Source organism: Myotis myotis, unplaced genomic scaffold (genome assembly GCF_014108235.1).
Source record: "Myotis myotis isolate mMyoMyo1 unplaced genomic scaffold, mMyoMyo1.p scaffold_m19_p_19, whole genome shotgun sequence".
NCBI classification, from domain to species: Eukaryota; Metazoa; Chordata; class Mammalia; order Chiroptera; family Vespertilionidae; genus Myotis; species Myotis myotis.
In genome coordinates, this window is record NW_023416323.1 from 7,599,468 (window position 1) to 7,614,218 (window position 14,751).

Genomic DNA, 14,751 nt, shown 5'->3' on the forward strand with positions numbered 1-14,751 from the left:
CATGCCCCACATCCTGCACCCTTCCCTGATTCTGTTCAAGCCAGAGGCACCTTTCTCATACCTCTCAGTGTGAAGGGTGACCCCTGGAGATGTGCAACAGGCAGGGTCAGCCCCAGCCCTATCCAGCTCTGCCCCCACACTCCCAGGCAGGCCCCAGCTCACTGAAAGGTCATCTATCATGCGGTCCTCAAAACTGTGGTCTTCAGTCAGGATCCATGTGGCCTTGTACCTCTCCAGGAACATGTTGCTTGCCCGGTGCCTGCAAGGGAAGTGTGTGGAGTGACAGTGGGACCTTCTCTCCTCCGCTTCCTCTGACCTCCCACAAAGCTGCCCCACCAACCATTCCCGAAGAGCCCAACATACTGGCCCTCCATCCCCTGCCCTCTCAGCCACCCTTTCTTCGAGGTCCCTTTAGCTCCCCTCCGCCCTGGGTGTCTTACGTGGGCAGGTTGTACAGGGGGGTCATGCGGAAACAGGCAACGACCGCCCTCCGGCGCTGCTTGGACAAGAGCTTGTGCCACACAGCCTTCTTGGACTTGTAAGGGTGCTCGACCTGGGGGCAGAACAATGTCATGTCCCCAGACTCTGCCCCTGGCCTGATTCCCACTTCCAGCCTGAGTAAAACTGCCCATCTGTGCCCAGGTCCGACTAACAGGGCCGAAGAAACACTTTGGTTCCACTGACAGAGTCAAGGTTCTAACCTGGTCTCTGCTTCCAGACCAAAATTTCTCTCCTAGGCCCCACCAACAGACCGAGGGTCTCTACCCAGGCTCCGCCCCTAATTCCAAGGCCCTTCCCAGGAGTCAAGTAGTCTCCATAAGGCCCCACTACCTGAACCAAAGTTCTGTCCTGGGCCCAAGATTGAGCGCACTGATTCAAGTTTCCATTCTAAGCCTCAATTTATTTATTTATTTATTTATTTATTTATTTATTTATTTATTTATTTATTTATAATTCACCTTAACATTAGACTTAGAAAAAAAAATTAAAAAAATGTTTTTTATTGATTTCAGAAAGAGGAAGTGAGAGGGAGAGACATCAATGATGAGAGAGACTCATCCATCGGCTACTTCATGCATTTCCCCTACTGGGGATCGAGCCCTCAACTGGGACATGTGCCCTGACAGGGAATCAAACTGTGACATCCTGGTTCATGGGACCAAGATGGCAGCACTTACATATGTAAGTGCCTGTACCCACTGCTTCCCACACCCACATGAAATTACACCTAAAATACAGAACAATCATCATCCAGAACCTCCTGAAATCTGGCTGAATGAAAGTTTTACAACTAGAGAAGTAAAGAAGAAAGCACCCTGAGACTGGTAGGTGGGGTGGTGGCACGGATCAGGTTGGACCAACACCCATGTGTGTGGATTTTTTAATTGGGTGGGAGATCATCTTTGCGGAGGCTCCCCGTAAGGAGCAAGGGGTCCCAGCCCCACACCAGACTCCAAGCCCAAGCTCCCAGAGCTGGGAAAAGAAGTCCCCAAAACTATGGGCTATGAAAACCAGCAGGGATTGGGACTCAGTAACACAGAGGCTGCTGAAGACCCAGCTGATCCTCTTAAAGTGCCTGCCTGCACACGAATTGAACTTACAAGACCCTACTTCCTCTGAGCTCCAGCACCAAGATAAGTCTCTAGGGGACACAGACACATATGGGAAGGAACTGGATTGTCTGGCATCAGGGCAGGAACTCAGAGGTGGCTTTCTCCCAGTCAGAGGTGCTAACAGGGGTCATTGTTCCTGTGTTGGGACCTCCTCAGTTGCATGGCTGACTGACAGCCAAATATGTTTGCTCCATCACCCTGTTGATTCCCTGAGACCCCCACCCCATCCAAATTTCAGCCCCACCCAACCTTTGTGCAGTTGCTTTTGCATATGAATGGCCTGTCTTTGCTCAGGCTTCAGACTTTGCTAAAATCTCTCAAACAAGCTTCAATAGGGTCAGGGAGCCCCAAACATATCAGTAAAAGCCCAACACCCAGCACTAGCACCAGCCTGCCTTGCTGCACAGCTGAGCCTCGCTTGGACACTTCCAAAACGGATACAAATAGGGGGAATCTGCAGATAGGTGGCCCCAGGCAGTGGTTGACTTTGCACCTCCCTAGAGACCAAAGAGCCAGTACACCCAGTGGTCAGTGTCAGACCATACCAGATTACAACTCTGTGCATCCATAAGCGACACACTCAAGGGGCAGACTCAGTGAGCACCAAAGTCCCACTAAAGCAAGTCCTGCTCCTTAGGGGTGTCTCCTGCACAGCAGCTCTTCTATTGTAGCCATAGCTGGTCCTCACAGCCAATTGGCCTGGAGGTCTATTCCTCCCAATGACACCAACAGAAATCAAGGTTCAACTACAACAAGACTGTGCACAAGCCCACAAAGGGGCACACCTAAAGTGCCCAGCTCAGGTGACTGGGGAAGCTAAGCCACTGGGCCCTATAGGACACCTACTACACAAGACCACTCTATCAACTCAAGGAGACATAGCAGCTCTACCCAATACATAGAAACAAACACAGGGAAGCAGCCAAAATGCGGAGACAAAGAAACATGCCAACAATGAAAGAAATGGAAGGAAGCAAACTACTGGATATAGAATTCAAAGCCATGTTATAAGGTTAGTCAAGAGTTTTCTGAGACCTTCAAGGAACTTAGTGATACTTTCAAGGATCTCAGTGAGAATGCCAAAAAGCAAACAAACAAACAAAAAAAGGAAATGAACCAGTCAGAAATTGAGCATACACTGGCTGAAATAAGGAATAATATATAGGGATTCAACAGTAGAGTAGAGGATCCCGAGAATCAGATCAATGATTTGAAATATGAGGAAGCAAAAACACCCAATCAGAAGAGCAACAAGAAAAAAGAATCCAAAAATATGAAGATAGTATAAGGAGCCTCTGGGAAAATTTCAAGTGTACCAATATTTGCATTATGGGTGCTAGAAGAAGAAAGAAGCAAGATATTGAAAACCTATTTGAAGAAATAATGACAGAAAACTTCCCCTACCTGGTGAAAGAAATAGACTTACAAGTCCAGGAAGCACAGAGAATCCCAAACAAGGGAACCCAAAGAGGCCCCACCCAAGACACATCTTATTAAAATGCCAAGGGCTAAAGAGAGAATCTTAAAAGCAGCAAGAGAAAAACAGTTAACTACAAGGGAGTGCCCATAGGACTGTCAGCTGTTTTCTCAACAGAAACTAAGCAGGCTATAAGGGAGTGGCAAGAAATATTCAAAGTGATGAGTAGCAAGGACCTCCAACCAAGATTACTCTACCCAGCAAAGCTCTCATTTAGACCTGAAGGTCAGTTAAAGAGCTTCACAGATAAGAAAAAGCTAAAGGAGTTCATCACCACCAACCCAGTATTACATGAAATGTTGAAGGGTATTTTTAAACAAGAGGAAGAAGAAAAAGAAAAAGATAAAAATATGAACAATAAAAAGGCAATCCTATATAATAAAAGGCTAATATGCAAATCGACTGAACGGCAGAATGACCGGTTACTGTGACTTGCACTGACCACCAGGGGGCAGACGCTCAACACAGAGGCTGCCCCCTGGTGGTCAGTGCACTCCCACAAGGGGAGCACCGCTCGGCCAGAAGCCAGGCTCACGGCCAGAAGCCCTGTGGGGAGTGGGCCTATACCAGCAGTCAGACATCCCCTGAGGGCTCCTGAACTGCGAGAGGGTGCAGGCCCGGCTGAGGAACCCCCCACCCCAGAGCACAAATTTTGTGCACCGGGCCTCTAGTAAATACATATCTGTCAACAATTGAATCTAAAAATCAAAATAAACAAATAAGAAATCTAATGAACAGAATAAACTGATGAATAAAATAGAATCAGAGGCATGGGAATGGAACAGACTGAAGATTCTCAGAGGGAAGGCAGGAAGGGCGTGGGAAGAGATTAAACAAAGATCTTATATGCATACTAGAGGCCCGGTGCATGAATATGTGCACGGGTGGGGTCACTCAGCCTAGCTGGCGATCGGGGCCAATTGAGGCCATGAGAGGTTTGCTGGTGGGGGGAGGGGCCGAGGGAGGTTGGCTGGCTGGGGGGAGAGCTGGGGCTGCAGGAAGTTTGGCTGGTGGCCCAATCAGGGTCATTGGGGCTGGCAGGCTGGAGGGAGGGACTGCAGGAGGTTGGCTGGCCACAGGAGGTTGGTTGTAGGAGTGCACTGACCACCAGGGGGCAGCTCCTGTGTTGAGCATCTGCCCCCTGATGGTCAGTGCATGTTATATCAACTGGTCGACCGATGGTTCCGTTGCTTAGGCTTTTATATGTATAGATATGCATTACCTATGGACACAGACAATAGGGTGGTGAAGACCTGGGGCAGGGTGGGGACTGGGTGGAGGGGGGTAATGGGGGGAAAAAGAGGGACATCTATAATAATCTTAACAATAAAGATTAATTTTTAAAAAAAGGCTCAACCACTGGGCCCCTACTGGCTGTGCCTAAGCCTCGATTTAAACTCGATTCCACAGAAGCTCCACCCACAGACCCAAGACCACCCCTTGCCCCTCCTCCCCCAAAAGCCCAGGTACACCCTCAGGCCCCGCCCACAAACGTAAGGCCCGCCCCTTGTCCGGCCTGGAGATCATAGCTCGGCAACTCAGCAGTAAGACCCCGCTGGCCGCCCACCTGCTCCAGGTGGTAGAGCACCGCAGACACTTCCTGGACTCTGCGCACGATCTTTTCAGGGTCGTCCGCGTCCTCCTCGCGGCCTGGGAGGCCCCGGTACAGGGCCATCTGCCATCGCAGAGAAGGGGAGCCCTCCACCTGAGAGGAGGAAGAACAGTGGGCTGGAGTGAGCCTGTCCGCAAGGCCCTCCCTCGGCCGGCTTCTGGCTTCTGGCGGGGTGGGGCGGGGTGGGGTGGGGAATGGCCCTGCGCTACTGGGCCCCGTTCAATCCGGTGGGAAGTGAGTACAAGTTAAGGTCCCGCTTTCGATGCCTGGTACACAGTAAGTGCGCATAAGTTGGCTCTTTTTGTTGCTGGTATCCCAATGTGCAGATTAAGGAGGCCTACCTTTCCTTGAAGGTGAAGATTGTTATGCAGAAATTCCCGGACCTCCTCATCTGTGTCTTTCTGGGGGGAAACATGGCCAGACTGGGTCACTCCGGAGGGCTCAGCGCCCTCCTTGACCCGTAACCCTTCCCCTTCTAGGCCTGTCATCCCAGCAACTGGTGGGAGGCTTGTGTAGGGAGGATGGGTGAGAAACTTGAAAGGAATCAGAGATCAGGAGTGATCAGAGGGGGAGTCCTAGAGGCCACAGAGGCACCTTGAAGAGACAGTAAAGATTAGAAGGGCCTCGTGGGGGTGTGAGAGGAGGTAGAAGGTGACAGGATAGCCTCAAAGGTCAAATAAGACCACAGAGGGATTATTGGACGTCAGAGGAGGGTCCGAGTGGGACTGCAAGTAAGTGGGAAATGGATAGGGTGTATTTACTCAGATGGGGTGAAGGAGGTTATAAGGAAAATGGCTAGGTTAGTAGAGGTCATGGGAGATCAGGTATATCAACCAAGTCATGGGTAGGGTTTACACAGGCCAAAGGAGGGGTCAGTAGTGTGGGGGTTCCTTAGAGTCCCAGGAGAAGGGGGCCCTCAAGGACCAAGTTGAGGGGTCAAAGAGTTCTTTGGGGTCTTGGCAGGACTCAGCAAGGTCCTAGGAGGAGCCCGAGGTCCTGAGGGAAAGATACCAGGGGAGGTCAGTGGGGGTAGTAAGTTATAAGGTTACTTAGCAGGGTCCTGGGGGAGGTTTTAGAGGTCTCGGGATAGGATCCTCTTAGGTTCTTGTGGTGAATAGGATCAGGGGTGAGGGAGGGTGTTATTCCATACAAGCGGTAAGTGGGGTCCTGGGAGGCCTCCTTTAAGTTCCAGAGGGCTTAGAGTTCAGGGGCAGGGTCAATTGATCCTGTGGATTCTTGGAACCTCAGATTGTTCATAGACCTGGGGAAGGGGCCATTAGGATTCTGCAGGGCTACTTAGGGTCACAGGTGCTCACTGGGCCCCTGAGAGTTTTGAGGGGTTTAGCTGGGCGTCAAGAGAGTCCAGAGGGAGGGTCCAGCATCGTCCTAAGGGAAAGAGGTGATGAGCTAGAGAGCTCAATGGAGACCAAGAGGTTCAGGGGAAGGCCAGTGGGATCATGAGGGGCTCATTGCTCATTGCTCCCGAGGAGTTTAGGGAGGTCCTGGTGGGGGGCTCAGAGGAGTCTCAGGGGTGCTAATGGTATCTTGGGTGGGGTCCTCAGGGTCATAATGGGTTTGGCATGGTCCTGGGGAGGGTGTTCAGTTGGATCCCTAAAGGCTCAATGTGGTCCTTCTAGGCCTGTCAACCCAGCAGCTGGTGGAAGGCTTATGTGGGGAGGATCGGAGAGGGTCTTAGTAGTATTTCTGGATTTCAGTGGGGTCCCAGGTAGGGTCCTTAGGTCCTAGGGCTCTGGCAGTTTCTTGAGTGGGGTCCTTAACATCCTAGGGGGTCCAGTGAGTCCTCAGGGTCCTAGAGAAGGATTCAGTAGGGTCCTAACGGAGGGCTCCCAGTGGGCTCCTGGGGTCTTGGGGGCTTGGTGTAGGGTGCTGAGTGGGATCCTGGCAGGTTCCCAGAATGGGGTCCGGCAGGCACCAAAGCATAGCGGGTCTTGGCCAGTGCAATGAGGTCCTGGTCAGTGGGTGCACACATGTTCAGGCCGATAGGCAGCATCTTCTTGAGTGTGGCCACAATCAGCGATGTCTGCACAGAGTACCGGTCCCCCCTGCGCTTCTTCTTGGTGCGTTCCTGGTCTGAGCCACCTGACTGTGGGGACATGGGGCTCAGCACCAGCATGAATGCCAGCCCAGCCCCATGCTTGGTTCCCACCCCAACAGCCATTGCCCCAGTTACCACCCCAGTCCTTGCTGTTCTTTCACCAGATGCCCAGCCTTGACCCTCCTAACCCCAACCCCTATCCCAGATTCCTAACTCTGTCCCAAACCCTTACAGATTCCCCCAAATTCCAGGCCTTTCTCAACCTCTGGAGGTCTTCTCCCAAAATCCCCTGAGAACTCTCAGTACAACATCCCTCCAAAAAAACATGCACAGCCCCACACTTCATATCTCAAGACTGAGTTCCCAAGGATGAAACAAAGATGAGACAAGAGAAGTTGGAAGAAAAAGAGAGACACTGAGAGACTGAGATGGACAAGAAAACAGGAAGAGAGAAGATGCCAGAGAGATCCAAAAAGATCTGGGAACAGAAACATGGGCATGGAGTCCCATAGCCATGTTCTGAGCCTTGGTGCAGACCTATGGTCAGGACCACCCCAGTCATGCCAATGAGAAACCCGGGTGACAAGCTTTGGCCAGAGCCATATCCACACCAGCTCGAAATATGGAGGCTGTACATGCATCTGAGTCCTTGCAGAGTGCTGGGCCAGGGGCCACAGGCCAAATGCCATCAGCAGCTCAAAAGGATAAGACTGTTGACCAAGGTCACATAGCCAACTGCCAGAGTCAGGATTCTAACCCAAGTCTCTCTCATTCCAGAGCCCAAGTCTTAAACTCAGCATGCACGTGCCTGTCCCACCCTCATTCCCATTCCTCACAGCCTCAGCCCACAATGGACCTTAGCCCACAATGCTTTGATGCTTTGGGGAAAGCTGAGAGGTGGGTTTTTTCTTTTTTTTTTTTTCAACGAAAGTTAAGAAAAAAAAAAAGTAAATTTGCTCAAAGCTGAGGGTTGGGAAGGGAATGGATGATTGGGGACAGAGAGGAATGGGGAGAGAAAGAGGATGGTAGCTGGGAGCCAAGGATGAGGGGTGGGGAATAGGGACAGGGGTTTTCTGGAGGGGTGCAGATGCTGGGGTTTGTGGGGAAGAAGGTATTAGCCAAGAGTCATGCGGAAGGTTCCAGATGAGGGGCTGACCTGTACGTCTCCTGCCTGTTTCATCAGATGGCAGACAGAGACAAAAAGGGTTACCCCAGTCCCTCAGAGAACCCCAGACCTAATTCCAAGTTTACCTAACCCAAGCTCTCTGCCCACTGGACATGCATCCCCTTGTAGGGCATTCCCAGACTTTGACTCAGGGTGGGTGGGTTTGTCCTTTAGATTGAACCCTGTAGAGGGCAGTTCTGAGAGGAATAAGGGGAGAGGAGCGGGGACCTGGGATAATGGGGATAGGAGGAAGGAAATGCAAGATGAGAGGGGACAAAGCTGTGAGGGCTGCAGGGAATGTGACCAGGACAGGGCAGCCGGCTGGATGAGGAGGGGCAGGTAGGAAGCCCTTGGGTGTTCCCTCCTTCCCTGCTAAGGCCACCTCCCAGAGCAAAGCACCCACCTTGGCCATTTTGCTCTTGTTGTCGGCAGTCAGAAACGACATGTTGTTGATCTCATTCTGGACCACGAAATTCTGCTCCTCACGCTTGAAGTTCTGGTGGCAGAGGCAGTACTGGGGTCAGGCAGGGTGGGGGGAGGGCATCTCAGGGCAGCAGCTTCTCAGGTATGAAGAGGAGCAGGGAGTGAGCAGGAACTTACGTGGGACTTGCACCAGTAGATAAAGATCTCGCCCACCATCCTGAACAGCTCTTCAGCGTTGGGATTGGGCTCCGTCAGCCAGTGCGCCCTGGGCAGCAGGGAAGGGGCTGGTGAGGGATGGGGTGAGACACCCAGGAGGGGGGCTACACAAGAGATCTTAGGGGAGAGGGTCAGGGGGACCAGGAGACTCCAAAGGGAGGGGTGGAATTTTCTAGGTAATCTGGCCATTCAGATTATTTAAAGTTGATAAATGACCATTCCTTTACAAGCTTTTTTTCTTTCTCTATTGAAATGTAACATGCACAGTGCTGGTGATGCTCAGCGTAGGGAGGACAATGGCTGGGAATCCCCTTTGTTCCCTGGGTGTGAGGACAGCCCTGGAGTCACCACCACAGGGACCTTTAGCTCTGCTTTGTCCTGGAGGGAGGGAGGGATCGCAGGGAGGAGGGCAGACAGGGACATTTTTAAAGCCAGGAAAGAGCTGAGCCTTTGGGTTCGCTTTTTTACTCTTGGAGCGAAATTGTGTAAGATAATGACACATAACTTTCCCACCCTAAATTATTTCAGCTCTGTCAGTAGCTGATGCAGGATTCAGTCTGTAACTGTTTTATCCCATACTTTAGCTGTAGGTGGGAGTGTTCTCTCCTGCAGAGCAGGCACTGGGAGCAGAATAATAGGCCCATTAATTATAAATTTATGCTTTACGGTTTTTTAAATCTGGGTTTTTTATGTTCCCTCGGAAAATTTAAGAGTTTTTTTAAATGTAAACCTAAAGCAATCAAAAGTTTCTACTTAAACTTTGTTTGCAACTCCTTGAATCAGAAGATTGAATTTATAGTTAAATGCACTATCGAGATTTTTTAATGAGGCAAATAAATTTTTTCTACAGTTAAAAAAAGAAATATAACATGCATATAAAGTGTCAACTTGATGAAATATCACAAAGTGAACACACTTGTGTAACCAACCACCACCCAACTCAAGAAATAGAACATTTTCAGTCCCCAGAACTACCCTTGTGTCCCTCCCAGCCACTCCCACTTCCTTCCTCTTGAAAAAATGACCCTTATCTTGACTTACAGACCATGAATTATTTTTGTCTCTTCTTGAACGTTATATAAATAGATGATAGGATATGTAATATTTTTTATTTTATTTTCCTGGCTTCTTTTATTCAACCTGATGTTTGTGGGCTTTATCAATGTTGTGTGTTGTGACTTTATTCATTTGAATTATTGTGTAATATTCCACTGCGTGAATATACCACAATTTACTTGTTCAAACTGTTTGACCCAGCTCGCCCACTCCTAGGAATCTGCCCTATAGCAGTACCCACTGGTGATCAAAAAGGTGGATGTGCAAGGATGCATCCAGCATGCATACCACCACTTCCTTTTCTGCTCCCAGGACAACCTTAAAATCTTTCCCAACAAGGATGGAACTGGAGTTGAAACTCATTTACTATCCCTGAATTAGCCTGCACGTAGGAGTCAATAATTGTTTAAACAGTTTCTGAATTTAGAGAGACATTAGCAGTTGGTTGATACCTGCCCTTGCCCTTTTATTAAAGATCTATGTTTCTGGGGGAATGAGACTGGTCACATCTGGACTATCTTTCTTCTCCCAATGACAGAGAAAGGCCTAATGATTGGGCTTTGCTGCACAAATATCAGCCACCTCATCTACCCAAGCCTGGAGGCCTAGTGCTGGAGAGAAAAGCAGGGCTCCTTGTAGCTGACATTGCAACCTTACAGGGGCTCAGATTCAGGAGGGGCAAAGGGGCAGGAAGGGAGCAAATCCAGTGGGTTGGATTTTGTTGAGCCAGAAGCAATGGGGTTGGAGTCAGTAGGTTGGGTGAGAATGGCAAGAAGTTTGTAGCAAGTCAGAAGGGATTCAGGAAAGCCAGAGGTTAGGCTGAGGTATATGGGGGGACAATGGGGACATGCTGACCTGTTGTTGTCCACGTAGCGGATGAGCAGTGGATAGAGGGCATACAGGTCCCGGCAGAGCACAGAGAACTCATCCCGCACGAGGAGCTCACCCTCCTCGGCTTCTGCCTTGGCCTCCAGGCGCAGCTGCTCCTCCTCGGCCACCACCTTCCCCGCCCGCTTGCGCAGACGCCCAATGGTTGGGATAAAGTGTGAGTGCAGGAGCTCCGGCCGGGCCCGGCTCACAATGGGCTGGGCAAACACTGCAGGAGCAAAGTGGGGACACTCATTGCTGGCCAGCCTCTAACTCCAGAATCTGACCTATGACCTCCGTTCCCATCCCATGACTCCTCTGACCCAGCAGCTATCATTGACCCCAGCCTGACCCTGGCTTCTGACTCCAGCATTTATCTCTAATCCCACTTCTGACTTTGGGCCGTGACCTGTAACATAGTCCCTGAATCCTGATCCCAACCATCACCCGTAACCTGAACCTGTGATCCCAGCCTAACACATGTGCCTGACCTGTGACCCCAACTGATATCTTACCCTAGCCTGTAACCTCTCACCCGTCTTTAACCTCTGACCTGGTCCCTACCTAGACTCTTCCTCACTACATGATTTCTCACTATGGCTTCTTACCCCAGCCTTTGGCCTCTGATCCTGGCCTCCGATTCCAGCCCCAACCTCTGGTTTGAACCAATTTTTGACATAGAACTTCTAAACCAGGTATCCCAACCCTTTAAGGACTAATGTCTTGACCTCTTACCTATAACCCATCCTTATCAGGAACCTCATCCTCTGACCATTTGCATAAGGCTTCTGACCCTGTTCCTAAATCCTGATCTAACCCACTCCCAGGTTCCAGAAATTCAGAATCCAGCCTGGAGGACTCCCCGGACTCATCCTTTCAGCCCTGAGCCTCTCACCCCTTGTGATGACCCTTGACCTTCAATCCCGAAAAAACCTAGACTCTGACTCCTCCCAACTCCCAGGAGACCATGGAGCCTGGGATCTCCCTCTCAGACCGTTAGATCAAGGGGCCCCAGCCCTCCGAAGCTTAGTGCCCCCCAGACCCACCAGCAAGCCGTTTCATCCACGAGGCCTCGTCAATGCCCAGGTTATTGACGATGATTCGAAGGATATTCCCCAACAGGGAGTTGAGGTGGTCAGAGGTGACAGCTGTGCAGGGTGGGAGGACCCCAGCGGGCAGGGTGGGTGGGGGCACCTCAGGCCCGCGCTCCCACCAGCGGGGCAGGTAGCTGCACAGCATGGGAAGGGTGATCTCGATGACATGTGGCATCTCTGTGTAGCGGGCCCCCGACTCGGCCAGCCCCCCGATGTCTGCCATGAGCCGCTCCAGCACCGGGATGTCAGGACACATCTCCTCCACGCTGTTGGGGAGCCCCAAGACTGGGGTGCAGGGAGGGATCAGGGCATGCCAACCCATCACCCTCAGACCTCAGTGTCCACACCACATACTAGGGTCCACCATAAGCCCTGGGATTCCCCAATCTGGAGCACACCCAAGCTTGGGAATCCTCAGTCCCTCAGAGCCCAGATGGGGCCACATTGCTCCCAATGTGGACTGGAACCCTGACAGCTGCCCTAGCCCCACACAACTTACTGGCCCTCTCCCGGGGAGACTTGGTGGTGTACACTGAGTAGGCATTATACTCGTTCAGCTGAGGTTCCAGAAACGCCACAGGCATGGCCGCTGCCAGGCGGGCCAGGCACTCCCCGAGGGCTGGCCGTAGCCTGAAAGAGGATGCTCCTTAGCTCCCATGTCCTTCGCCTGGACCTAGGTCCCAGCCCCAGCCTCCACAGAAGGGACTCTCCCCAGAACCCTTTGAAGCAGAGTGCTGCTCACCGGTGGGCACAGATATGGCCTTTTTCTCAGGCTTCTTGAATGCCCTCTTGCTCCACCTGTGCTCTTGGCTCAGGAGAGCCCACATGAGCACTGCCAGGGCCCTCCCAGTGCCCCAATGTGCTATGGCTCCTGTGTGCTACCCTCGTTTCTGCAAGCCCCTTGTCAGGGCAAGCTTGTTCTTCAGCAAAGAACACCCTGGCATCTGGGCCAGCAAGAGCCTGGTCATCCCCCCACCCCACTCAGCCCCCAACCCCAGCGTGGAGGCCTCCATTTCCTTTGCTGGCCTTCACCTGAGTGCCCTCATGTGGCCTCCTTGGGGAACTGCATCTGCCACAAAGTGCGGCTGTTGAAGACTTTGAACATCTCCCCTGCTTTTCACTCACCCCCAATCTTTTCTTGCGCCCTCCCCTCTCTGAGGCCCCAGAGTGCTCATTCCAGCCCCAAACTGTGATTGTTCCTTCTTACTTTTCCACATAAGAGTTTCTGGTTGTTCCCAGAGAGTAGATGCTGCACAGTGTTCGGTAGCATGAGACCTGGACGTCATCCACTGAGAGAGAGAGAACGAGGGTGGAGGATCTGCCCACACCAGTGCCCCAAACCCCTCCCTTATATCCAAATGGTGGGTAAGAGCAGGGGCTGGAGAGCTGCCTGCCATTTACTAGTTTTGTGACTTGAGCAAATACCACTCTCTTGGCCTGTTTTCCTATCTGTAAAATGGAGATAATTATAGTATCTTCCTCATGAGGGTTATTGTGAGGATAAAACCAGTTAATACTTGGAAAGCAATTAAAACAAGGCAAACAGCAGACACTCGATAGAGGACTCATGGAGGTCTTTGATGATAGTGATGGATACTTTCCAGAAAAATGCAAACACACATGCAATCCTGGCTAGAATTTTAGGTTAGCCACCCATCCTCTTTGGATGGTCAGGTTAAGAATCTCAAATGTTCACAAATGTCACAAGGCAAAAAGCGGGCAGGGGGACTGTCCTAGATTGAAAAGAGACTATAAAGCCATGAGAGAAACATCACTGGATTCTGAACTTCTAAAAAATCAAAGGCATTTTGAGAGTAATAGGGAAACTTAGATATAGTCAGGTTAGGGGTGATTCTGATATGTGGTTATGTGAGAGAAGGTTCTTACTTAGGAGATACAAGCTGAATATTCAGGGATGGGATGTCACTATGTGTGCAACTCATAGTCGAAAGCTCAGAAAAGTCTGCAGATCCTTTCATCCGTAAAGTGAAAGGTAAAGCAAATGGGGCAAGTTCTTAACAATTCTCTTCTGTTGACGTTTCTGTATAGTATTAAAATTTCCAAGTAAAATGGAAATCCCCATCCAAGTTCTACTTTCCTTACTAGGGTTTCTAAAAAATGTTTTATTGATTTTAGAGATACAGGAATGGAGAGGGAGATAGAAGCATTGATGAGAGAAACATCAACATTGATTGATCGGCTCCCCCCTGCAGGGATCGAGGCCCTTGGTAGAATAAACATGGCAGACACTGCTAATTGACTCCCAGCACCTGTTCTTACCTACTATCTGTACTTCTCTTCTTCCTAGACCTCCAAAATGTAGCTCTACACATGGCCTCCAAGAATAAAGGCTACTTTCCCAGCCTCCTTTGCAGAAACATGGGCCACATGCTAAGTTCTGGCTGATGGGACTGATGTAAGCAGGAGTGATTCAGACCACTTGTAAGTTGTTCCTTTAAAGTAATTGAAGTGCCCTCCTCTTTGCTTTTTCTCCTCTCCTACTGGCTAGAATAAGAATGTAATGGTGTGCTATCTTGGACCATGTGGATAAAGGCAATATTTCAGAGACAGCAGAGCAACAAAATGAAGGGAACCTGGAGTCCTGACATTATGATCCACTTACAAATAGACTGTTACACAGGACAAAAATATAATTCCATCTCGCTTAAGCTATGTGATTTAGGCTCTGTTGATAGAGCTGCTGAAGTCATCCTAATTAACTCATTCTGTTACCTACTAATTTACTGACTGCACACTTTTCTTATGGCAATAAATCCACTCAATAAATACACATTTAAACACCTGATGATTCTATTGGGCACACAGGGACGGGTGATGTTGGCTGAATTGCCCCCCCTCCTCCCCACTTAGGGTCAGTAGTCCTTACGGATGACATCATCTCCAAACTGGTGCTGGGCGATGTGCTGGAAGAGGGTGGTGAGGACGGGCAGCAGGGCCACCGTGGTGTAGGTGAGGTTCTGGCCCACACCCTTCACCTGTGTGCGCGCCTGTGACACCTTGCCCAGCCTCAGGTTCTCTACCATCTTCTCGATGTCCTCTGAGGCACTCTCAAAGAAGGAACGGAGGCCAGCCTTCACGATCTCAGGGCCTGACTTCATCACCGTCCTAGGAGGGAAGTGGGGGCACCCAGTTCTAGAGTATGAGAGTTTAG

General features: G+C 50.5%; 1 protein-coding gene across 5 annotated transcripts in view; it reads right to left on the bottom strand.

Moving 5' to 3' along the window:
• Nucleotides 1-14,751, bottom strand: part of RYR1 (ryanodine receptor 1) — a 129,884-nt gene that overhangs the window by 54,006 nt on the left and 61,127 nt on the right. For 3 of the 5 annotated variants that reach the window (XM_036345695.1, XM_036345697.1, XM_036345699.1), the window contains exons 63-75: nucleotides 14,467-14,705; nucleotides 12,787-12,868; nucleotides 12,079-12,209; nucleotides 11,532-11,864; nucleotides 10,474-10,714; nucleotides 8,524-8,611; nucleotides 8,327-8,419; nucleotides 7,915-7,929; nucleotides 6,636-6,806; nucleotides 5,044-5,103; nucleotides 4,658-4,795; nucleotides 441-553; nucleotides 163-259 (exon numbers count right to left, since the gene is read on the bottom strand). In XM_036345695.1, the coding sequence (XP_036201588.1) occupies nucleotides 163-259; nucleotides 441-553; nucleotides 4,658-4,795; nucleotides 5,044-5,103; nucleotides 6,636-6,806; nucleotides 7,915-7,929; nucleotides 8,327-8,419; nucleotides 8,524-8,611; nucleotides 10,474-10,714; nucleotides 11,532-11,864; nucleotides 12,079-12,209; nucleotides 12,787-12,868; nucleotides 14,467-14,705 (1,801 nt within the window). The remainder of the gene's footprint in view (nucleotides 1-162; nucleotides 260-440; nucleotides 554-4,657; nucleotides 4,796-5,043; nucleotides 5,104-6,635; nucleotides 6,807-7,914; nucleotides 7,930-8,326; nucleotides 8,420-8,523; nucleotides 8,612-10,473; nucleotides 10,715-11,531; nucleotides 11,865-12,078; nucleotides 12,210-12,786; nucleotides 12,869-14,466; nucleotides 14,706-14,751) is intronic. The other 2 variants (XM_036345698.1, XM_036345696.1) reach the window with 1 other exon arrangement.